The sequence below is a fragment of the Eublepharis macularius genome, chromosome 8 (genome assembly GCF_028583425.1).
Source record: "Eublepharis macularius isolate TG4126 chromosome 8, MPM_Emac_v1.0, whole genome shotgun sequence".
Taxonomy (NCBI): Eukaryota; Metazoa; Chordata; class Lepidosauria; order Squamata; family Eublepharidae; genus Eublepharis; species Eublepharis macularius.
Genome location: NC_072797.1, coordinates 37,284,345 through 37,309,698, shown reverse-complemented (window position 1 = coordinate 37,309,698; position 25,354 = coordinate 37,284,345). Strand labels below are relative to the sequence as shown.

Below are 25,354 nucleotides of genomic sequence, written 5' to 3'. Positions count from 1 at the left end.
ATAAGCAAAGCATGTTTAAGGAACATAATGTGGTATCATGACAGGAGATAGAAGTAGTTCCTTAAAAAAACTGCCAACAATAAATGCAACTCTGGCAGTTTGGGAGAAATTTAAGAAAATACTGAGCCCAGGATTATCACTCTAGCATGTGTAATTTATAACCAGAAAGTCTGTACTCTTCCAGGTTTTTTGACAGATTAGAAGAAAGATTAATCTCATCCTATGATGAAGTAGTAATAAACAGACTGAGTGGTTATACTAACCCAACATTTTCAACTCATGCAATACTAAATTTGGGTTTATGAAATTGAAATAAAAGAGAATTTCAAGTACTGGCAAGAAAGTCAAGGTGTAAAGGAAATATTGGTGTAATATATCAGATTTTAATTGATGTACAAGATAAAGAAGACACCTAGAGGAATAAATGGGTAAAAGATACAGGCAATGAAACTACAAAGCAAGAATGGAACTGGATATGGAGTAATCACTTGGAATGTGATAAATGTCTAAATGAAGGAGAGTTTCTATAAACTATTTTGAGTTGGTAAATGACATCACTGAGGCTGAAGCATATTTGTAAGCTAGATAATACAAACTGTTATTGGTGTAAGGCCTTGAATGCAGGCATTAGGCCTGTGTTTTGGAGTTGTCCAATAATTATACACTTTTAGAAACAAATCCAAATGTTACTTATATAAAATGATGTGACATTTGATATTAGGTACTTTGGTTAGGCTTTTTATAAAATATTTCTGGCCTGGATCATATAGAGCTAGTTACAATTTTCATAACTTGGGAGAAGATGAGATCACAAGTGCGTAGAAAATAACAGATAAATTATCAATAATAGTTTGTTGTAAGAGACTTTAGTCCATAGCTTTTATCACTAAACTGACTCATTAGAAGAGAGAAACAGAGTGCTTTAATCAAGCAGACTTGTGAAAAACTGAATTTTGTTTATATAGTGCTGGAATACAGTGTCTGTGATTCTGTAGAACTTTGTGTTATTTAGCTGATATAAAAGGAAAAATTAAAATACAAAATGATCAATAACAAAACAAGTCATAAAACAACATTAAACAACCTAAACAACCGAAAATGATATACATAAAAACAGTCCTCAGGCTAGAAGGAGACCACAAAAGCAACTAAGAGTTAAACTGCAGTTCAGTAGCACCTTAATGAAAGACGAAATTTAAGGTGCCACTGGACACCTACTTAATTTTATTGCAATAAACTAACACAGCTACCACTCTCAAGCTAAAAGAGGGGACTGGCTCAGTCTCCTACCATCAGTGCGATTAGTACTGTGAATGCTGATGGTGTAAACCAGTTACTACTTGTTATATTTCTATCCTTTCCTTCTTTCAGGAAGCTTGGGAGAAAGCATCTATCCCTGCTAGCAAATTCACAGGCATGACCCATTAATATCAAATAAACAGTAAGGTATTTAAAATACCAAGCATTCACAGACCACATCTGGTAATGTGATGCCTACATGGAAACTTGCTTTGCCATACTGATTACCATTGCTGGACCAAAGCAAAATCTTTAACATTTTTAGTCATATGCTTAGGAGTAAACATTTCACTTCCATAACTATACGCAGCTGAAGGGTGGGGGGGAGTAGGTAAGAAAGCTGCAAGTAGTAAATGCAGTGGTACGTTCTGTAGATAATCAAAAAAGAGAAAGGAAATAAAGGGCTTTTTCTGGGAAAAGAGGTGGTAGAACTCACTCGTACAAGGTGCTCCCAGGACCATGTGATGATGTCACTTCCGGAAGTGATGCCGCTTCCTGGAAGTTACGTCACTTCCCAGAAGTGATGTCATCACACTGTCCCGGGAGTCTCTAAAGTCTCTAAAACATTTAATAACATAATTGATATTTAACAGCCATACTAATGAAATGATACCAGATTCAAAATGTTAATAGTACAAAGTTCTCCACTTTAGACATACAGAAGAGAGCATAGAACAATAAAAGCATAAGAAATGCAAACATTAAATAGCACGTATCAGAAACACTACTAGAAGAAGAAAAAAAGACAAACCCCAATTCTTAATTGCGTTATCCTCCTCACCCAAAAGCTCGAGCCCTGTATCATGGAATTTTTGCCAGCGGAGGTTGCAAAGGGCTCCTTTCCACGGCTTGTGCAGGGACAAGCCAGTGGGAAGGAAGGCATGCAGGATGCCGCTCCCCGCGGCAGGGAACAAGGGAAGGGTTAAGGGTTAGGGATCCTCCTCTGTTGAGTTTCTCACTCCTGGTCAGATTAGGAAAGGCTCAGGGCTGTTAGGCCAAAATAAAGAGAGCTGCCAAGTTCCAACTGCCTGGAGGGGGGGAAATCCAGCCGCTTTAATGGGATGTTATTTACTTGCATGCTAGGAAGAGCTTCAGCTGCTCATTGTCACATATTAAACCACTATTAAAGGGACAGGACTTTTTTCCCCAAGCCAGTTGGCAACCTTACTAAATGTGGGTTGCCAACTCCAAGTTGGGAAATTCCTGGAGGGGTGGCAGGTGGCTTCAACAGGGTATAATGTCACAGAGTCCACCCTACAGGCAGCCATTTTCTCTGGGGGAGAACTGATCTATGATGTCTGGAGATCATTTGTAATTCTGGGACATCTGCAGGCCCTACCTGGAGGTTGACAGCCCTACTTAACAATGGCCATACTTTAATTAGGCTTGGATCTGGGAAATGCAGGTTTGAATCTCCACTTTGCCATGGAAGCTTCCTCGGGCCAGTCTCTCTCTCTCTCTCCTTCTCAGGGTTGTGGAGCCCAAGAATGTCATGAGAGAAGATGAGACCCACCTCTCTCTTCTCTCTCCTCTCAGCACACCACGAGGCGGCTGCTGCACAGCCTCTTTTAAAGCAAGTGTAAGGCTTCTAGTCTCTATGGTAGCTTTACCATAGAGACTAGGAGGGAGACTCCTACAGTGTCACTCCCATTTTTGAAAATTCAATCAGCTAGCAGGAAGGACTTTCCCCTGGAGATTGCCAGGCAATTGGGAACCCTAGCTGCCTGACCTGCTCTCCTGGGGAGGCTCCCTTCTGCCTCCAAGGGGACCAGGGGAAATCAAGAAGAATCAGGTAGGTGGGGCCACCAGTCATGTGATAATTTTGAAGAGGTGCTGGAATGGCGTTCCTGGGTGTTCCGGCTGAAAAAAGCCCTTGAAATAATAATGTGAAAGAACAGGAACAAAAGAAAACTTTTCTTCAAAAAGGTTGGAAAAGAATTTACAAGAGTTTCTGAATTGCATTTTGAATTATTTCAATTTTTTTGTCTAGTAACAAAGAACAGACTCTCAGAGACCTAATGAATGCAAAGAAGACATATGTTGCTTCTTTTGGCTGAATGATATTGACATTCCTTTGTTCAGTTCTCAAAAAAGGCACTTTGTTAGAATAATAGAAGCTGCAGGATAAAGTTCCAATTGCATCCAATACTTATTCTCAACTGTATTGCATGGATATTCATGAATGCAACGCTGAATTGAATAAACAGCTTACACTTGTTAGAAATTCCCTACCCTGCTAGAAACTTACCTTTCATTAAAAAAAAATTCTCATAGGTTAGAGCTAACCCAATAAAAAGCAAACACATAATTAAATATTTAGTTTGTTAAATATATCTTGTTGTTTAAAGGCAATACAGATCTATTATTGTGGTACAGTATTACATGGCTTAAGCAAGATTGGTTGCACTATATATGTCTTAGCTATGTCTGCCTTACAAACATTGGTATGCTGAATGTACCTCTATTTCTATCTAAAGTTTACATTTGCACCTAATGTTTCACATGAACAAAAAATTTCATGAAAGTAAAATAAGTTGCTGCAAGAAAACATTAAACTCAAATTGACCTTGACCTTAGAACTACAAAAATGTCAGCTAAATAAACTGCTTGCTCCCCTTATGACTTTCCCTAGTCATGTAGAGCAATCACAATGTGCCAAGCAGCAGGAGGTCGCTATCTACTGAATGTCACAGCTGAGAACTGACAACGAATGTATCATCAGAAACCCAAAGTGTGTTCCCACAATTTAGTTCCAACAAACAGCAGGCATCCCTGCTAGGATTTATGTTTAAGATGAACATTGTAAAAGCTGGCACAAAAGATAGTTTTCATACTTGTGAATAAAGGTACAAAAATGAAAATCATAAAAACTCTGTGTGAGCCCAAGGATATTGTATATAGGTGTGCTTTAGAACCAATCATCATCCATAATTTAACACCACCAAAATAATTCCTTAATATGTCCTTTAAAACTGCAGCACCGTTTTAAAATTTTTATTTGGTTTGCTATCGGTTTATCACAGCCAATAAAAGATATTTATTCCTTTCATATTTTTTCTGGAACTACCAGAAGACTCAAAAATATTTAAATCATATGTAGCATTTTTCCTGTACTACAACTTTATTAGAACTTTAAACGCAGTGAAAAAGTTTACATGTGAAACATATTTTTGTATTTGTCCAAAAGGAAAACTAGGGTTAAAAAAGAAGTCATATTATATTTACATGCAAGCTACAAGTATGTATGGTGATTTTTTAAAGAAGTGTGCATAGCGTATTTTTAGTGGATATCTTCTTATATTCAGTATCATCATCCTTTCAGGCAAATATGGCACATCTTCCACATATTTATTTTATACATTTCAAAACTAAATTTTAAAAACTTGAATGCTACTTACTTAATGCTTACAGTGCAACAGACAGTGATTTAACTGTAGTGAAAACTGCAAAAGCATCTTGATGGAATCAAACATTAAATTAAGAAAAATGCCTGTTATTATTGAGTCTATTGACTTATACACCATTTAATGCAGAATTTTAGCTATAGCTGGAAATGGTCCTCTCCATATTCTCCAAGACAGAGCTGCTTTACCCTGGCTGCAGATTTACCTGGGGTGCCAGTCTGCAGCCCATGGAGGGGGTAAAGGGGTGTAGAACATGGTGGTCACCAATAATTGGAGCCTGGCAGCTCCCAGCAGCTGCCTTGGAACAACACAGTCAGTCTGTGGTTCAAAAACACCCAACCAGCCAAATAGCAGAAGGCTGGCTGGGCTCGGACTGGCAAGGGCTTTTCAATCGGTGGATGGGGAGGGCATAGTCTCCCCTCTGAGCTGCTTAGAAATAAATATCACATCTGGCCAGGCCCCCCCAGCACTCTGCTCTTGAACTGGGTTCCCACCCACCCCCTCCCTAATTTCTAGGGATTGTTGGGCATTTGGATTCATGAGCTAGGCTGTCACAAATTTGGTAGGGGCTATTTTGGCATTGGGCACGTATCCTTTTGAAGGAGGGAGGAAACAAGGCCATGTCCCCAGTTTCCCCATACTTGGGGATCCTCTTAAAGGATCCTGGGGGTGAGGCATTGCAAGGACAAGCCCAGATGGGGGCTGTCAGGGCATGCTTCCTCCCAGGCGGCAGGGGAATCCATGCAGAGGTTTGTGCCCATGTGGAATCCCATGGTCTGCCATCCGGAGATTTCTCCCTTCAGCAGGAGGGTTGAAAAGGTGAGGGGCGTCATTGGTCGGCGGGCAGATTGGTCGATGCTTGGATCTATGCCCTATGCAGTGTGAAGGCTCCATAAGCTGTAAACCAATAAAGTTGCAGCCTTTTAAATTCCAACAAGTTGTCTTGGGTCTTTTGTTGCCTTGCCTTCACCTCTATAATGTTGCAAAGCACTGTTACCTCAAATTCATCAATATGTCAAACGTTCAAACCTTGGACATGTAGACTGTGTGTTCAGGGGATAAAAATGTATACTGAGTAAAAGCATTAGCTCTCCAAATAAATCATTATTCTGTACATATTGCTAAACATATAATTCTGAACTTAAGTAATATTTGCAGAACTGCTTAACCAAGCAATAGCTTAATTCCTCAGTCTCATTGCTCTCAGGTTCCAGTTCTGTACCCAGCTGATAAGCAAACAAACTTTTTAAAACAGTCAGCAATTTATTCTCAATGGGGATTTTGTGATGGGTACTTTTCCCCCTTCCAAACACATCTCTAAGTCCTCATAAACAAAGCAGGAAAGCAGTCTGGCAAGGACTAAAATAAATAGGACAAAACAATTTCAGTCCTTTATCAATGAATGTGTTTTGTATCATCTTTGATGTCAAAGGCACTTGCAAATCCAGTGCCTATATGCAACCATCAACAATAGATTGGACATAACGAAGCAACTATTCTAGAGTGGTATGTTTAGTCTTTAAACTTTAGGTCTGTATTATAAAGAGGTCCCATAGATTTCTGAAGGAAGAATACAAAGCATTTTACTATATATTTTTTTAAAACGCACAAGTTTTATGATACAGGATACTCATGTACTTTTTCTTCTTTCAGATGATTTGCAATTTTAATTGTGCTGATGCAACAGATACACAAGCCTTTTTTGGTAGAGTTTTCTTTTCCTGGCCCATCCAAATATTTAGCAAATTCAACAAAATTAAATAAGAACGTGACATTCCATTTGATCACAACAATGGGATATAGAAGACTGTTGCAACTGGCACACAATGGGAATATATAAATTATATTGCAGGATTTGTTTAAATGCCTTTACAAAGCAAATATTCAAGAGCGACCTACTAAACGTTTCCTTAGGCAGCCACTGAACTAAGCATGTGGTTATTTTTTTTAATGCAGTGGCATATCATCTTCAGAACTGTAGTTATTTAATTTAACATATCTCTGCAATTCCTAGGTAACCTTCACGTGGTTCATACCTCCTGCAGGAGCTTGTCCAATTTGTGCTGTAATTCAAAGAAATATCGTGAGGTGATGAGACCCTGATGCGATTTATCCAGGCAGTCGCGAGCCAGCTCAATGATCTGATGGTGGGTGAAACTAAGCACGCCATCCGCCAAGGGAAGGACGTTGTCAGGAGAATGGTTGGTGATAATCTCCTGAAGTCGATCTTCCATCTGAGCTGTCGCCTAGACAAAATGTTTTTAAGATTTAATCAAAATATGCATGTATTTACTATTTATTTACTTACTTCATTTATAGCCTGCCTTTCTGACAAAGATTCAAGGCAGATTACATTTTTTAAAAAATCAGACATACAGCACAATACATCCAATAAATGACGCAATAGTACTAGGATTATAAAATTACAAAATAATGTAAACAAAAAACTGTATAAGGAAAACATATCATAACAATGAAGAAAGTGGATTATAATGGTAGAAGACAACATGCTAAAAACAAGCAGATACATACAATAAATACTGCAATAGACCTGTGATAGTGTCTTGGGAGCCACATGTTACTCTTCGATATGCCACCTATGGCTCTTCTGAGCACCAGTCCTTCATGTGGCATCTACTCTATGTTTCAAGAAAGTGGGCAAGGCCCTTATCCAGTGGGGCTTGTGGATGACAGGTGGTTCCTTGCGCAAAACAGCTACTGCCAGAGGAACAGGTAAGCTGTGAGCTACCTGAGGTGCAGGCCACATGCCAGTGAGGGAAGTAAATGTGGCTATTTTCGTTAATGGTAATTGTGAATGTGACTGACCGCCTCCCTCCTTATGTTCCTCCACGGCAGCTTCGCTCATCTGAACAGAGTCTCCTGCAGGTACTAGGCTGCACACAGGTCAAGTCAGCAGCAGCCCGTACATGGGCTTTCTCTGTGGTGGCCCCTATCCTGTGGAATGACCTGCCTGAGGAAGTCAGAAGAGCCCCCACTCTCCTGGCTTTCCGTAAACGATGCAAAACTGAACTATTCAAAAGGCTTTTTACTCAAATGGGAGGGCTGTATTGTAGGGATGGGGTCTCACGTGCTTCACTAACAAGTTGGGGATCATAGACTTCATCACCATTTTTGCCTCATATATTGTCTGCTGCTTTAAATATGTACTCCTATGTACAACCATCGCTCCATGCTGTCTAATGTTAGCCCTAGAATTGATTGTTTTGCTTCAGTATCTCTACTATGTCTTGGATCCTTGCTAATGCTATGTCTTTAAACTTGTATATGTTTACCTTATGGTATTGTATTGAAATATGCTTACTTGATACTGATTGTATTAACCTCATACTGTGTAATCCGCCTTGAGTCTCAGAGAGAAAGGCGGACTATAAATGACGTAAATAAATAAATAAACTTCCAAGTGAGTACCACTGCAACAGACTACTCTCCTGTTCACAGAGTTCTGATTATTACAGTCCTTGCAAAACCAAATGTGAAGGGTAAATCCATGAAATACCCTGCATTATGTATGCCAAAAAATGAATTAGAAGTAAAACTATAATGAATCTTTGGAAATAGGTAAAACTTTGTCCCTCTTTTAACCTAGCAGCTCTAAAAATCAATTCAAATGCTACATTTGTAGAATGATTTAAGCACTAGTCTGTGTAAACAGCAGAAGTATCCCTTTTATAAAAGACCCAATAAAGCAACCTTTCAGGTAGATTCCAAAAATTGTAGATGAGCTTGCCACATCTTTACCAGGCTTACATGTATGACCCATGATTTCTTACATTCCTCTTTCCTGATCTTGCCCCTCGAAGAGCCCACTGGAAAGTCTAGCCTGTAGTATTGCTTCCACTGTAGCACAAATATTGCGGCAGAGAAAGGCTGAAATCAAGAAAGCTGGTGCCCAAGCACAGATCGTTTTGGACCCTGGTAACTGAAGACAGGCAACGCACAGCACATTTATGTCCCAAAGCAAATAAGCTGCAGTATTGGATAAGTATCTTGATGACAATAAATGTTTTAAAATGAATGTTTAAATAAGAATGTTGATGCCTTGATGAAGCATCTTTTGCCTTAGATATGTTAAACTGATTTACCAAAAATAATATATGATAACTTTGTGCCTTAGAACCTGGACTTCTTAAGTTAGATACTGGTTATAATGAATATTATTCATTACCTTTGGGAATCTTTCTTTGTATACATGGTTCATCATAATTATTTCATGGTCACAGCAGGCAGGAGAACGTCCAGGGCTGCAAGGAAAACAAATTGTCCCTTGAATCTTATATTGGATGAACTGAAAATAAGTTTTTAAATATATGTTTTTGCGATGTTAGCATCATTAGTATAGTATACTTTCTTAATTCTAGGGGAAAATGACTATATTACTTTGGAATAGGGGTCAAAGTGATCCCAAATTACAACAAAAATAATAGAAACCTGATAGCTCTCTAAATCATGGCATTAGCTACTAAGAAAAAAATCAGGCCTCAATAATAACTTTCTTCAACAATGCAGGACAAAGAAGAGTAAAATTTGGAATTGAGGTCAAAAGTATTCCTAATTGAAAATATCAAAACCCCAGAGAAAAGTAAATGGGGTTAAATTGACCCCAGCATTTTTAAAGCATGACACAGTTAGGAATCTGTAAAACTGTTTATTTTTTAACAAAGTGATTAAAGTGATCAAAGTGTTACAAAGCTAAAACATTTTTAATGTTACGAAACTGAAACTTAATGTAATAATAGTGCAATGTGGAACAACAGATAACAAAAAAGTGAAGCAACAGGTGACACAGGTAGAATGTTTTAAATAAGTAAAATACAGTAGTTTTAATAGAACTGTGGTCTGTGGGATTTTAATGCTTTGACCCTGCTGTAAACACTTCCAAAATGAGAAGGCTGAGCATGGTTTTCATAGATGGACTGCAACATATAATATAAATATATTCCCAGTCCATGTATTTTCAGATTAAGATGTAATAATCCCACATAAATGTAATTGGGGTCAAATTGACCCCAACATTATTATAGCTTATGACACAGACATGGAAAAAAGTAGGCACACAACAGACCCTTGCAATGAAAAGGGGGATTCCATTCCTGCCAGTTAAATGTTAACAAAAAGAAGGGAAAATATCTTCATTCTTTTTGCAAGCCTTCTTTTAACCTGTCCTCAGGCTGCACCTGTAGGACCCTTACAATTAAGAGCTCTTCCTGAACAACAAAGGAAAACAGTCAGCTCAGTGGACAGATGGCTAGGGGTCATCTAAAGTTCCAGGCTGAATGGGTTCTTCAAGTCTGGAATATGTGAAGAGGTTCAGAGGATGTCTGCAAACATGCTTAAGCTTGTCTTAAAAGGGGGATAGAATGATCCCATTTTCAAAAATTGCAATACAGTTTAATTTGAACTTTTCCATGTGGCTATGAGATATAAGGGAAGCTTTTTAGAGCACAAACACAGGGCTTTTACCTTCTCCTACTATATACCCAACTATTCAGGTTGCAAATACTGGTTTTCCCAGGTAGTAATTTCAACCTCCATATCTGTAAGTGTGATATTTTTGTACAACAAATATCTTTAGAGATAAATTATGGAGAGAATTTTTAGTTTTCACTATTTGCTCCACCTTCCTATAAAATGGAGATAATAGGTGTTGGTCCATCTATTTATACATGGAAACAGTGCTAAAATTATTTTCAGTTTTTGTTGGGGTCACTAGAAACCCCAAACACAATTATGCATAGTACTTTTATATTCAAGCCAGGTCTATTGGGGGCTAGAATGACCTCCTTTAACCTCAAACTTAAAAAAGAAAGGCAGCAGGGAGGGAAGAGAGAGACTTCAGGGCACTGCAGTTCATTGGGGAGAAAGCATAACAAGAGTTTGGTGTCTGTAGAATGCTATAAATAGGTAAACCAATTTTTTCCATGACTTTCGAGGTCAAAATAACCCCGATTTCTTTGGTAACTGTAAAATGAAACACAGACATACTGACAAAATTTAAAACAATTTAATAGTAAAAACCATGAGTTCATACAACTGGGTTGTATCTAACCAGTGTTTTTGCTAGGAAAAAGGTAAGCAGGGTCCCCTGAATTACCCAAACAGGATATGCTGGGAATCATGAGATCTGTGTGTTCAAAAGCCACATGAACTGGGGTCTACTCTAAGGAGAAGAACTGGGTGAGATAAAGTGAAAAGGCTGGTTGGATAGTACCCACTGTGAGCTACATTAGGGGAGGACTACTTAGAAATGAAAGTATATTATAGGCATAATACTATATTGACAAATACTATATTGACAGGGCAATCCTACGGTGAGTTTCGCTAAGCTAAGCTCATTGAAGTCAATGAACTTAGACTGGAGTGACTCTCCATAGGATTGCTCTGATAGTTTCTGATTTCAGATAAGTTAACCCACCTGAGGCTTCTTGATCGTGGACGCATTTGAGTAGTCCTACATCTATTATCACTGGCAATGCTTTCAGTGGCACAGAAGTGTTTAGACAAAAAATGTAGTTCATCTGGTGTTGGTTGGTATGGTAACTGGTGTAACTTCTCCTGGGAAGAGCAGGATGACTGTAATAAATAAGTGAAAGATTAATTCATATTATAGTCCTAAAACGATTTTAAAGATTATATGGATTCTTTCTGAAAATCCAAATTTTTCAGAACATAGTAAAGAAAAATTAACTTTGGAATTCTTAAAAGCAATACAATTAAAATATTCATTTAAAATGCAACTGTACAAATACAGGCTTGTACTTCCAAACAGTCTTTCATTGGTAAGTTTTCCATTAATCCTTTCACTTAAAATAGAAGCTAGTAAAACTATGAATATATGAGCTTTACTGGATTCTCTCTGATTCAATTAGGAGTCTGGGAGTTATGCTGGATCCAGCATTACTGGGGAATCAGGTTGATTTGGCTACTAAGAATTAGGGGTGTGCGCTTCGGCTTTCCGATTTGGAAAAAATGCCCAAATCGTACCCAATCTGTAAACATTCGGGTTTTCTATCTAAATCAGGGTCAGCATGCTGAACCCAATTCAGGACAAATTAAAGCTTCCAGAAGCAATTCAGGTCACTTTGGAAAGCTTTGGGGCCCTTTAAACTTCAGCTAGCCCGTGGGCCAGCTGAAGTTTAGGCCTTTGGGCATGCTGGAGGGGGGGAGTATAAAGGGAAAAAAGCTTACCGCACCATTTGCAAATGGTGCAGGAAGCCTTCTACCCTTTAAGCTCTCCCTCCCCTCCTTAGAGCCAGCTTGAAAGGGGGAGAGTTTAAAGGGCAGAAGGCTCCCGCGCTGTTTGCGAACGGCGTGCAGAGCCTTCTACCCTTTAAGCTCTTCCCTCATCCCTCCAGCCAGCTGCAAAGGGGGAGAGCTTAAAGGGTAGAAGGCTCTCCACGCCGTTTGTGAATGGCGCACGGAGCATTCTACCCTTTAAGCTCTTCCTGCGTCCTTCCAGTCAGCTGGAAAGAGGAGAGCTTAAAGGGTAGAAGGCTCTCCATGCTGTTCACGAACGGCGCGCAGAGCCTTCTACCCTTTAAGCTCTCCCCCCCTCCAGCCATCAGCGAATGACGTGGAGGAGGCCCTTCCTGCCCCTCAAATGGCCACCACGGTGGTGTCCATTTGAGGGGCAGGAAGGGCCTTTTTGGCCTCCTCCACTGCCGCGTGGGCCCACAGGGTGGTGGAGAAGGCCAGAGATGCTGCTGCTGGGCCGCAGCCTCCACCACCACAGCAACAGAGCCAAGGTAAGTGGAGAGGCTGGGGCAGGACACCGGGGAGCTTGGGGTTGTGGGGTTTAGGGTGTTTAAAGGGTACTGCCGCTTGCAAGTGGCAGGAAATGGGTGAGGGGTGGGATGGGTGGGGGTTCTGGGAGAAAACTCAGCCCCCTGAATCACTTTGGAATGCTCTGAATCTTTACGGAGCATTCCAAAGTGATTCAAATACCTGAATCTGAAGTGGCTTGCCTCTTTGGGTTTGGGGTATTTCCAAAAGTTTTCGGGGTGCACACCCCTACTAAGAATGCCTTCTTCTATCTGTCTTGCACAAAAGTTGGCTCCCTACTTCAAGTTAGCTGACCTGACCATGCTAGAGCAGGCCATACTAGTATCAAGACTAGGCAGTGGTAATGCATTTTACATGAGATGGTCTTTGAGCTAATTGGGAAACTTCCCCTGGTGCAAACTCAGGAGACTCTCTTACTATTTATTTAAGTATTTGTACTCTGCTTTTTTCCCTGAAAGGAATCTAATCAGCTTACAATATAAAAGACGCTGTACACACAAACCAGTAAACACCAAAACAGTAACATAACAGCAATATACAGATTCCCTGTGTTTTGAAAGTGCTTCACTGGCTGCTTATTAGGTTTCAAGTTCAATTCAAGTTACTGGTTATTACTTATAAAGCCTTTTAGGATGTGGGACCTATTTATCTACAGGACTGCCTCCTCAACCTGTTCCGTTGTGACAGCTTCACTCTGCAAATAAAGATTCGTTTTGGATTCCATCTTGCAGACAGGTTAGAATAGCACCTGCATGTCCCAAGGCTTTTCTAGAAATGACCCCTACATGATGGAATGGACTTCCTGAGGATGTTAGGAAAGCCTACATACTACTGGTTTTGCAGAAGCTTGTGAAAAACTGAGTTATTCCAACAGGCATTTATGTGAGCCTGTGTTCTCTGATTTTCTGGTATTTATATTAACATTATTATAATTTATATATCTGTTTAGAACTATGGTCTTAAACAACATGCTTTGAGTCCTTTTTGGAGAAAGCTGAGTTATAAGTGTCACAACGATATAAATGATGCATAAGAGAGTTTTGTCAAGGTTTATCTATGCAGAACAGCAGGATTTGAGTCCAACAGCACCTAGGAGACCAACAAGATTTTTCAAGTGTATAAGCTTTTGACAAAGTTCCCTCTTTTTTTGTCCCTTCTTTGGAAGATGGGGGCTTTGACTCTAAAGTTTATACCCTTGAAAAATCTTATTGATCAATAAGGTGCCGCCACTCAACTCAAATCCTGCTGTTCTACTGCAGACCAACACGGCTACTTACCTGAAACTATTGGAAAGATACAGAAGCAATTTTTAGAGCCATATCCACTTTATACATGTTAGTTTGCCTAGGTGGATTTCATTATAAGGTAGGAAAACAAGAGTTCACCATACATACACTATTTGTATATTTGCTTGCTTGAAAATTATTTGTGGTTATACATTCCTTTAAAAATCTTCATTTTTGTTTTTAATCTTGGTTAAAAAAATAATAAGCAAAGCTTCTCCATTAAAGTTATTTTTCTTTTGCTTGCTAACTAATTTTAATGAATTGCACTGACAGATTCAGATTGATTGGTTATTAGACAAAATAAAGGACCAAATGACATATAATATGGAAATATAACCATACTAATGTAGAACCATTAGTAATTTGCACTAAGCCATTTTCAAAAGGTTTAACACAATAGCAGAACATGACAGCATGCTGCAGTTCATTAACAATCCAACAATGGACAAAATGCAATTCATATTTCTTTTCAGTTTTCTACACTCCAGTGGATCTTGAAAATAAGTATGAATGAAGTTGGGTTCTATATTAAGATATTAATTCACAATTGCTGAGCCATCCATATTTTCCTTATAGTGAAGACAGGCCTCCAAAGGAATACAAGACTATCCAGGGATTATCAAATGTTATCTAAAGGGAAACACTGTTTACATCACTGTCAATGTAAACATTGGTTTAGATTCAGATTAAATTGGCAATTTCTACTAATTCCCTCTTCCCACTGCAGACATCTTCCTGATGAGGGCTGAAAAGAATCCAGGAGAGATGCAGTGTTGAGTAGAGCCAAGCATCACTTAAAAGAAAAAAAAGTGTGTGTAAAAATAAGTCTGCTCAAGCGGAGCACTTAGGGAATCTTGGCAATTTTGAGCCACCCATAAACAAGGTAGTGGTACTCAGGAGTAGAGATGGGCATGAAACGGGGGGGGGGGAATGAACCCTGAGTTTCATGGTTTGTTGTGTTTCATGAACCATGAAGAACCACGAACTTTCACGAAATTGTCCTGTTTCGCGAAATGATTTGTTAGGTTCATGATTTGTCAGACCCCGGGACCCTACCACAGCCCCCTTCAAACCTAGAGATGCCAAACTCACAGGGAGACTTCAGTGGTACCCTCACCCAATAACGTTCCCAGCAAGGACAAGAGCAGAAAATAAGAGTCTTTTCAGTATTTTTTGAAGCAGCAGCAAATCCAGCCAAAAGCTCCCAAATCCACTCTCTCTCACTCCAAATCCCAGCAACAGCTCCTCCCTCTCCCTCTGTCTACTGGAACTGAAGGCACGAGGCAGAGGGCTGTGCCTTATATAAGAAACGCTCACATAGAGCAGAACAGGGACTCTCTGGTTGGCAGATAGACCTGCCTAACAGAGTTTGGAGGGATGAGATTGGTGTTCCCATGGCTACAGAAGGCCCATTTCCCCCCTGCTCATTGCTGTCATAGAACAGAATGGGAGGTCTCAGGTTGGCAGGGAGAGCTGTCTATCAAGGTTATGTGGGCTAAGATTGGGTTTCCATGGCAACCCATGGTCTGTAGGCATTCCAGGCTCTATGTTGCCTAGGGAATCAATAGATCAGCACCAGCCTGTCTGGCATCAAAAAGTGTTCACAAATCGAATGAACTGGCCCCAAAAGTCGTGGATTTCATGAAAAACACGGCCCCGTAAAATACGTTTTTGCGATACACGAATCGGCCTGACTTGTCACAAAATTTGATTCGTATTTCAATTCGTGCCCATGTCTACTCAGGAGGGTTCCTGCAGGCATTATGTAGAAAAATATGAATTGTAAATTAACCAAAGGAGAAAAAGTACTAGCCTGGATGAAGACCACATAGGCTCCATGGGCATGGAATGATAAAACAGTTAAAGGGAGGGGTCATTTCGTAGAAAAAGAGCTGGAGGAACTCATTAGCATAACTCATTAGCATATGTCACACTCCTTGCCATCACCGGCAGTGTGTCATTAGCATAACTGACATCACCTATTCTGGCTGTTTTGGACCCAATCCTGGGCATTCAGGGCCGAAATTGGGCTGAAAATGGCCAAAAAGGGGCCCAAAATGGTCAGGATCGGGCCACTGCTGAGTGGGAAAGTGATCCACCACCCATCAGAGGCCCGATCCGGGCCGTTTCAGCCCCAATACAGGCTGAAACAGGCCCAAAATGGCCGAGAGTCAGGTGGGCAGGGCCACCTGACATGTGACCTCTTTGAGGAACTGCCGGAACTGTATTCCTGTGCGTTCCTCCTCGAAATGAGCCCTAGTTACAGGAAATCGTCAAAGAAGGGGGGCAGGAGAGAGGAAATCAGCCTACTCAAGCCTATGAGAGTTTAGACAATCTGCACAGGGAAATTTTGGGTATGGGATGGCATACTCTACATTTCCCCTTCCCCATGGGCTCCCAAGCTTGTAAATTTTACTAATAGCAGAAATGATAAAATCTTTATTCAGCATATGCACATGTACACACATATCCCATTAAAAAATACTAGGCCAGAACAAATATGAAATCAAATAGAAATTTAGGGATCAAATTGTGGGATGCTCATTTTGGAATATATGGTTTTGGGGGTGGGGACCTTTCTACAAAGAGTTACGTCATGTTGATGGTGCTGTAAAACAGTAAAGCAAAAATCTACACACTTAAGTGAATTATAAACTATCCCAACCACCTAAATTGTTCACTCAATAATATGTGTATATGTATCACTAACTTATTTTTGTATTTGTGCACTAAATTATTTTGTATGTGTGAACAAATATAAAAATATGCTACCATATTGTGTTAAACATCTTTGCCAATGGCGGTTGTGTCATAATTTTAAAATAATGGATTCACACAATCATGTAGTCAAACTCAGTTTGTACAAACACACACACACCCAATGGTTGTTGAAGGACAGATTATTCAAAGAAGAATAAGAAACTGAAAATCATTTGTAAAATACAGTTCAATTTGATTTCAGGTGGTTTCAGTACAATTTTCCATGATGCAGGGAGGCTGCCATAGTAATTATTTATTAGCTAACTGTGCCTGTTCCTATTTTCAAGCATAGTTTAAGAAACACTGTGTTCATTTTTCATCCAAGATCAGCACACCCACAAGTGAGTTATGGGAAGTGATAACAGATTTCTTTCTAGACTCAACAATTTATTTTTTTAAGTAAATATTTTGACAAGCAAAATGAGGGTGGAATAAGAAGAAATCACTGATATCAATGCATTATACAAATGAAGTCATTTGAATGTTAATAGTGGAACTATGGCTGGCATAGGGATTAGCACATTGTACTTAATCAGCAATGTTCAAAATTAGTTTTCAGCCTTTTTTACTGAAAATATTAGTGTTTTTTGCAACAAAGGAAGGAAAATCAGGGGGAAAAGGCAAATATCAATATTGTATTGAAATATAGATCTCATGCCCAATTACCTCCACCTGGAGACAGTGACAGCCAGTTTGGTGTAGTGGTTAAGAGCGATGGGACTCTAATCTGGAGAACTGGGTTTGATTCCCAACTCCTCCGCTTGAAGCCAGCTGAGTGAATTTGGGTCAGTCACAGCTTCTTGGATCTCTCTCTGCCCCACCCACCTCACAGGGTGATTGTTATGAAGATAATAATAACATACTTTGTTAAACCGTTCTGAGTGGGTGTTAAGTTGCCCTGAAGGGTGGTGTATAAATTGAATGTTATTATATTATATTATATTATATTATATTATATTATATTATATTATATTATATTATATTATATTATATTATATTATATATTCCTTTTCAGACAACATAAATTCTATGCATAGTATCTACTAGGGGTGTGCGCTTCGGGTATCCTATTCGGAAATACCGAAATACCGAAGCTTCGAAGTAGCCAGCGGAAGCCATTTGCTGGCTGTTTGCACAAATGCAATGCATGCAAGCAGCCAGCAAAGACAGAGATTCCTGCCTAATTTACAGGTTGGGAGGGGTGAGTGACTAACTAGGTGTACAAGGGGGAGGAGGGAGGGGATCAGGGAAGGGAGGGGGAGTTAGGAGTGTCCAATCCCACTGCTGCATTCATCTTCCAGTCAATGGAATCTTTGGAAGGAGATGCATCAGGGGATTTAAATTAGAGGCTGGCCTTTGGGTCAGCTTCCATTGTGTTCCTGCTAGCCAAGAGAGAGACTTTGAGAGAGAGCCTGTTTCTCACTGTCCCTGTGTTGGCCTGCCCTGCCTGGACTTCTGCTGTGCCTGTGAGGAGGATCATCTGACTGACTCAGTGCTGGACTTCAAGAGACTGGTAGGAGAGAATTTCTAAGGGAAGGGAATTTAATTTGAAGCTTTTTACTTTTAATTACTTTATTTATTTGTGGGGGTGGATCCTTGTCTGTGTGTGTGTTTTTGTGGTGGCCTTTATTTTGCTTTGAGTGGCTGCAGGCTGGGGAATTTGGTTTTTGTTTTAAGGGTTTATAGCTGTGGCTTTTTATTTTCCAGTTGCTGTTGGGTGGACCTGGGCTTTAAAGGTTTAAAGAGTTAGGGGCTTGTTTTTTTTCCAGTCGTTGGGGGAAGGGTTAAAGGCTAACAGTATTTTGATTACTATTACTAACCAGCTTCCTGGCCTAGAAAGACTAGAGAGACTCTCGTTGCTGCTGCTGCGCTTGTAGAGGCTCTCTGTCTCCAGTTTGGCTGCAGCCTGCTACAGAGGAGGAGAGGACTTCACCTGGGGGATTCCTGCCTGCCTGCCTGCTTGACCATCGCTGGACTGCAGGACTGGTGAGTCAGTCACCGACTCACTAGGTTTTCTATTGTGGGGGGTGAGGTGGTGGGCTTTTGCTTGTCTGGGTGGGCGGAAGGGGAGGGAATTTAAAGTTACTGTTGGGGCTTTTATATATATATATATATATATATATATATATATATATATATATATATATATATATATATATATATAAATAGGCTGCCCATTAGTTCTCCCCTGACTAGGGTTTCACTGCCCAGCCACCCTTGGAGCCAGGCAGGGCGCATTAGTTGTAATAGGCTTTCCTTTGTATTGGGGTTCAGGGCCAGCTAGATTCCTGAGGAGGAATTCAGCTGTTTGGTAGGTTTAGGTTTCCAAAAATAAATAGGGTTGTTTAAAAAGATATCTAACTGGTCATCTCCAGTAGTAATACAGCAACAAGAAACATAAGATTTAGAAATAGGTAGATAGGTTTTGAAACCAAATTGTAAATTTTTGGTTCTTTTAAAAAACTTTACAACAGGTAGTTAGTGTAGGTTCAAGGAGGGGAAAAATGGCTGACATGAAAGCTGAGAGGGGCCTCGGGGAAAAGGCTAGAGGTAAGTCTGGAGGGGTGGAGGGGAGGGGGAGGGGAAGTGCTGCGGCTATCCCCCCATCTGAGAGGAGGAGGCCCTCCCCTGCACTGCTGCCGTTCACCAGCCTGGCTTCTGGTGACAGGAAGAGGGTTCGCAAGGCCCTATTTCCTGAGGGAACTGCTGGAGGTGTCTGAGTCAGGGTCTGGCACTGGGCAGGGGCCTGCTGCTGAGGCTCCCCCTCCTCCAGTGGTTGAGACCCAGCTGTAAGAGGAGGGGCAGCATGAGGTGTCTACTGGGATGGACGTGGGGCACGTGACTTTTCCGTCCCTCACGCTCACCCCAAGGACCCGTTGGATGTTGGAGGAGCTGCAGGAGGAAACCCCTGCTGGGCAGTCCTCCCCTGTTTTCTCTGAGGCCAGCAGCAGGCCTCTCATGGCTGTGCAGGAGGAGAGGGTGCTGAAGGAAGAGGAAGAGAGTGTGGTGGAAGAGCCCACATCTCAGGTCCTTCATCCTCATCCATCTCCAACTGTCCAGCCAAGAGTGGGACATGATGTGTCTGGCCCGTGCACAGGCGGTGTCTGCTGGGGAGCCTGTAAACGCCTCCCCTATGTGGCGTTGGGCCTCCATTACCTCCGATATCTGGCATCACTTCCAGAGAACGGAAGACCGCCGGTTTGCCCAGTGCTGGCATTGTAGGCAACGGATCAGTCGTGGTAGGTATATGAACCATCTCTCCATGTCTGGAATGCAGAACCACCTGAAGAGGCAACACCAGGTGGTGCTTCTTTGGGGGGGAAGAGTTCAAGTGGCACCACATGGCTGCCAGCTAGCCAGAAGGAGGCAGGCTCCTCTGATACTCTCCCCCCATGGATTCCTGTACGGCAGGGATGCCAAGCCTCTCTTCTGGAGATGCTTGGTGCGCTGGGCCCTAGTGTGCCCAGAGAGGGGATCCAGAAGGCGACCCGGCACCTGATGCGCCACCTCATCAATATGATTGCAGTCGATGGTCAGCCTTTCTCCGTAGTAGACAACTTCGGCTTCAGTGGGCTGCTCCATGATGCCTGTCCCTGGTACACTATCCCTGCTCACACAACGTTGAGCAGGGCCATGGTGCCCTTGTTTTACAGGGCTGCCAGGGACCACGTGAAGGCACAGTTGTCCTGCATTGCCAGGAGAACTGTGTACTTCATGTCCAACATCTGGACTTGCCCAAGTGTGCAGCATGCGTACCTCTTGCTTACTGCACACTAGTGGCAACCCGAAGAACTTCAGGGAGTGTGTGAGGTGTCCAGAGTTAGGCAGGGAAGGATGGGAGACCGTCAGGCCAGCTACTGCAAGGCCTTGCTCCATGCTGAGGTTCTCACCGTGTCGCACACAGCGGAGAACGTCGTGGCCAACTTGAGGAGGAAGATGGATGGCTGGATAAGCGAGGGCACCGTCCCCATGGGATGGATGGTGACGGATGGTGGCTAGAACATGAGGGCAGCGGCGCAGGAGGTGAGCTACGAGTGCATTTGCTGTGCCGCTCACAAAGTTCACCTAGTGGTGAAAGCTGCACTGGGGGTGGGAACGGCGAAGGAGTGCATGCCTGCAGGCACAGCGGCTGACGGAGCTGGACACTGAGGGCGAGGCTGGGCAATCAAGTGAAGGAGAAACACCTGGCCCTTGTCCTCTTACGCTGTCCTGAGCATATAAGGAGAACGCTGGGCAGGGCCCAGTGTGGAAGCAACGTCATTCACCACTCCTTGCGCCCACCAGCTCGGCTCCTGGAAGCTTGACCTCACTTGGATAGACCTCCTGTTCCTGACTTCAGCTTTGTCCTCGACTACTCTTTGCTTGTCTCCGTGTTTGACTGACAACTCTGCTTTCTGACCTCAGCTTGACTTTCGGATTCCCGTTTGCTCGTTACACTGACGGACGGACTTTCTGGCTCTCGACCCCGGTGTGTCCTGGACTCTTGCTCGCTCTCTCCCTTGCCCAGCCCTAATTGTGACACAGCATGAAATCCACTCACAAACTGCGACAAAAGCAGGCCAGGGCAGGTGTGCCGGAGCATGTCCTGATCTCTGACACAGTCACTCGCTGGAACTCCACCTGTGCCATGCTGGAGCGCTTGGTGGAGCAGCAGGCTGCACTCGAGTGTGGCTCTCAGAGAGTGATGCTGCGAGTCAGGTGGGTGAGTTCAACCAGGAGGACTGGCTCACTGTATCCCAGAGAGTGGAGGTCCTGAAGCCCTTCAAGGATGTCACTGTAGCAGTCTTGTATGACGCGGCGACCCTGGATCTTGTCATTCCTCTGGTGCTCACGCTCCAGAATTCATTGGCCTCCTTTGTGGACCCAGACACACCACGTGCAGTGTTTCAGCAGTGCGCACGCTTGTGAGAATGCTGCTGCAGGGCATAGCTGCTAGGCTAACACGTCCCACGCAGAAGGAATCGTACATGTTGGCGACCATGTGCAACACACACATGAAGGGCATAGAGTTGGACTGTTCCATGTATAGTAACTTCCATGTTAGTAACTTCTAGCATATCTAAGGGATGACACTGTGCCACTTGGAGTGCATATACCTCCTAGCAACGACATCTTATGCACAAGATTAATTATTTGTACAGATGTTTGCAGGCTAAATGCCATTATAATTTACACTCCCAAACACACAGACATTGCTGTATGACCTACAATTGACTCCATTCTTAGTATATAAAATCTAGAAACAGATTCGATTTTTTGTAAACTGAAAGTGAAAATACATTTTAATTGGCTGATTTTATACAGATATGATTGTACAGATAGTTACAGATAATTCACTTACTGAAACTGTTGAGCTTGGAGTATTTGTACCATAGCCAGAGGAGGGGAGAGATGCCAGTGACCAACGTCGTCCATCGGTCCTGTTGGGAATTTAAGTTCACACTATATAAGACAGCTGTTGCACCATTATTTATTCCTTACTTGGAAAATTAATGATACAAAAATAATACATGAATCTGACAACAACTACAAAATGACAATGACAAAATGTAGACAAAATCATAAGCATGTATTACAGAAAGCACTTAAAGTAACTTGCATTAAATAATGAGTGCAAATGAGGCTGTGGAAAAACACCTTTTTTTGTGGAGTTAACTTTCTATGGGCTGCAGAGGGGAGGGGCCAGTTCTGGAATGGAATCTGATTGGAGGGAGGGCGAGTCAGTTGGTGGAGGGAAGTTGGAAGTTGACAGTTGGTGGCTGGAGTTGAGGGAGAGATGGCTCTGAGGGGAGATGTAGATCTAATGTAACCCCAGGTACCAAAGTATCAGGCCTGCCTTACACAACATCAAATTAGGGCATGAGGGAGATAGAGTAGGGGTTTCTTTTTAGGTTGTATTATTCCTTCAGTTCACTGTATATTTGCCTGTGTATAGTTACAAGTTAAATAAATGATTTTTGGAATTTATGAAGGAAGAAAGATCTTCTGTTCCACATAGTCCCCCAACCGCTTGCGCCCACTAGCAAAGGAGGGAGGTTAAGAGGCTGTCCTGCCTAACCAGGACCCACTACAGGGACAGTGGTGGCAGCAACTACCCAGAGACAGGAAAGTGAGACGGCTCCTCCAGGAGCTGGGCTAGACAAGGGAGGGGTAGGCAGAGCGGGGTCTACCAGTTAAGACAAAAAAGAAGGGAGAGGCCCCGTTTCGCCACAGAGGCATTTAGTTAGCAAATAAAAAATACTGAGTAGAAAGGGGTAACATGGGCACAAAGACTGATACACTAGTGTCCTAGTGCGCAGTTCTTAAGAATTAAATGGTCCTTAAGTTTTCAGGGTAGGGGCAGTGATTTTTACTAGTTCCTTACTCCCATTTCAGGTCTCCTCTTTGATGCTGCTCCCGACAGTTCCTCAGGAACATTTCATATTCACAGAACATGGGGCAGGGGTGGGGGAGTAGGAAAGTCCCATTCTGTAAAATTAGCAGATGATACCATTTCCCAATGATTACATTGGGAAAGCACTTCCCAAGGATTGCAGGCAAATCTTAAAATTTCTGACAACCCTACCAGGAGGGGCTTCGCTCAATGATTCCCAGACTCTCACCTGGAAAAGCTCTTTTAATGGAGATGGTTTCTTAAACAAAGAAACTGCCTAGGCTTGCTATGATCTGTGCAGGTTATCCCTGTAATCTGGATCTACTTCCCAGCCTCATGTTTCTGTGAGATGCCATGCTGGAGGCTCTTGCTGAGAGCTAGACAGAGCCCAAAGACAAATCACTGCAAAAGCTGCTGCAAGGGCAATCTTCTTCAGTTAATCCATCGGCTCTTCAGAGATGTCACAATCTGCCAAACAAAGATCGCTGGTACAGAGAAAGATGGTTCTAGAGAACAATGAATTGAGCCACTGAGGCCCTGAGGACTTCAAAAGAGGCCTCAGAATTCTCTCTCAGTGCCAAGTCCTATCATATTGAGCCCTAGGGAGTCCATACGACTCGCCAAGAATCACTGAGTTGGAGCTAATGGTGGTCACTGGAACATCTACCAAAGGCAATATGAAACAGTCTGTGAACTCTGAAACTAGAGAGTTAAACTTAGAAATTACTTGGGGATTACATTTTGTTATTTTCAGAGTGCCCCATTCAGTCTGAATCACCTTATCAAAGGCTACTGAGACAGGCAGAGCAAGAGGTTTGGGTACTCCTTAAGGAAAATCCCTACTGGACTCCTGTGGGATGATTGGCAACCTGTGCCTGCTCCCCTTTTTGCTCATCTGACAATTGCAGAATTCTAAGGACTTTTGGAAAAAATCTGTGAAGTCCTCTTGGTTCCAAACTGTCTTCTGGGATCTGTTCTTTCTCATGTGTAGCAATTCAGTATCATTATTAAGAGTTGTGGGATTAAGTGTCATCAGTATGCAGATGACATCCAGCTGACTAAAGCTCAAGATGAGGTCATTCTGGAATGTTGCCCAGAGGTTGTGGTCAAGTCACTAAAGCTACATCCATTCAGGATGGAAGTAATGCTGACTGGAATGGCTGGTGTAACTATGGCATTGGTGTATTTAATTAAGGGAGTATTCTTGGATGCAGCCTTGCAGATGGAAAAGCAGATTGTTGTTGTTGTTAAGACTACTTTCATTAAGTTAAATCTAGTTCTGAAACTGGGTTCCCTCCCGGATATGGCCAATGTAGCTATGCTGATCCAGGCTACTATAACTTCATGACTTGATTACTCCAATGCACTCTCTGTGGTATGCTATTCTACAGACTACAGCTGCCTGCCTGCTGAGAGGGTTTAGTAAATTTGGCCATATTACTGCCATCCTGAAATGTCTACACTGGCAACTGGTTTGTTTCCACATCAATTCAAAGTTTAATTTAACCTTTAAAGCTCTTAACGATCGGGGACCTACATACTTTTTAGATTGCTTCTCCTGTTACTACGCTCTTCAAATCTGGGTTGTTTACAGACCCAACACTGAGAGAGAATGGGACAGTTTCAGTTTGTGCTTGTGTTTTTTCAATGGAAGCTCTAGTCCTTTGGAATGGGCTACAGCAAGTGTCATCTCTGAACTATTTGAAAGCTCTTTAGAAATTGTAGTGTGGTACTGATGGTTTGAATCTACTGTTGTTGGTTTAAATTTTATACTCTGATTATATAATGTTATGTTATACTCCTGTTTCTCTTCAGAGTGCATAAATTATCTGTAATATTATCTTATATCATAATATATAATTAGTATGACTAAAAGAACTATATAATTATTTTCAATAAATAAAAGAGAAAACAACTTCAGTGTACCCCTTTCCCTCTGAGAAAGTGGCTTGGATGGGGGAAAACTTGCTGAGTTTTTTTTGGGCGGGAGCTTCCACTGCTACTCCTAATGAGACATGAAATTTATGACCAAATACGCAAATTACAAAAGTTTAGATACGAATTTTATGACATTTACCTCTCATTTCGGTGCCCATGACTGCAGTGCAATTGTATCAAGTAAGTTAAAAAAACACAAGTGGAAGAAGTATATAAATACATAATTTGCATATACAGTTTCAAACAAAACTGAGCTTCAATTCATATACATTTTGCAGTATTTTATTATTATTGGATTTTCTCTATGCATATGGAATGTTTTCCTTCAGCATATACTGTCATTATTGTTCCATTAACTACTCTTTTTTAAAAAGTTTGAAAAAAGAGATACTCTGTAACTTGGAAGGAATCATATCTTTTTTAAAAAAAAAAGCTGAAAAATAAAGAATACAATCAAATGAAGTATTAGATTAATCTGAAAATTCAAACATATT

The 25,354-nt window shown here is 41.6% G+C and overlaps 1 protein-coding gene across 2 annotated transcripts in view; it reads right to left on the bottom strand.

Annotated features, from left to right (window-relative positions):
• The window catches only part of LOC129335200 (microtubule-associated serine/threonine-protein kinase 4-like), a 325,787-nt gene that overhangs the window by 64,994 nt on the left and 235,439 nt on the right, over positions 1-25,354 (bottom strand). For both annotated transcript variants that reach the window (XM_054987644.1, XM_054987642.1), the window contains 4 exons: positions 21,891-21,969; positions 11,137-11,294; positions 8,890-8,965; positions 6,740-6,949 (listed from right to left, as the gene is read on the bottom strand). In XM_054987644.1, the coding sequence (XP_054843619.1) occupies positions 6,740-6,949; positions 8,890-8,965; positions 11,137-11,294; positions 21,891-21,969 (523 nt within the window). The remainder of the gene's footprint in view (positions 1-6,739; positions 6,950-8,889; positions 8,966-11,136; positions 11,295-21,890; positions 21,970-25,354) is intronic.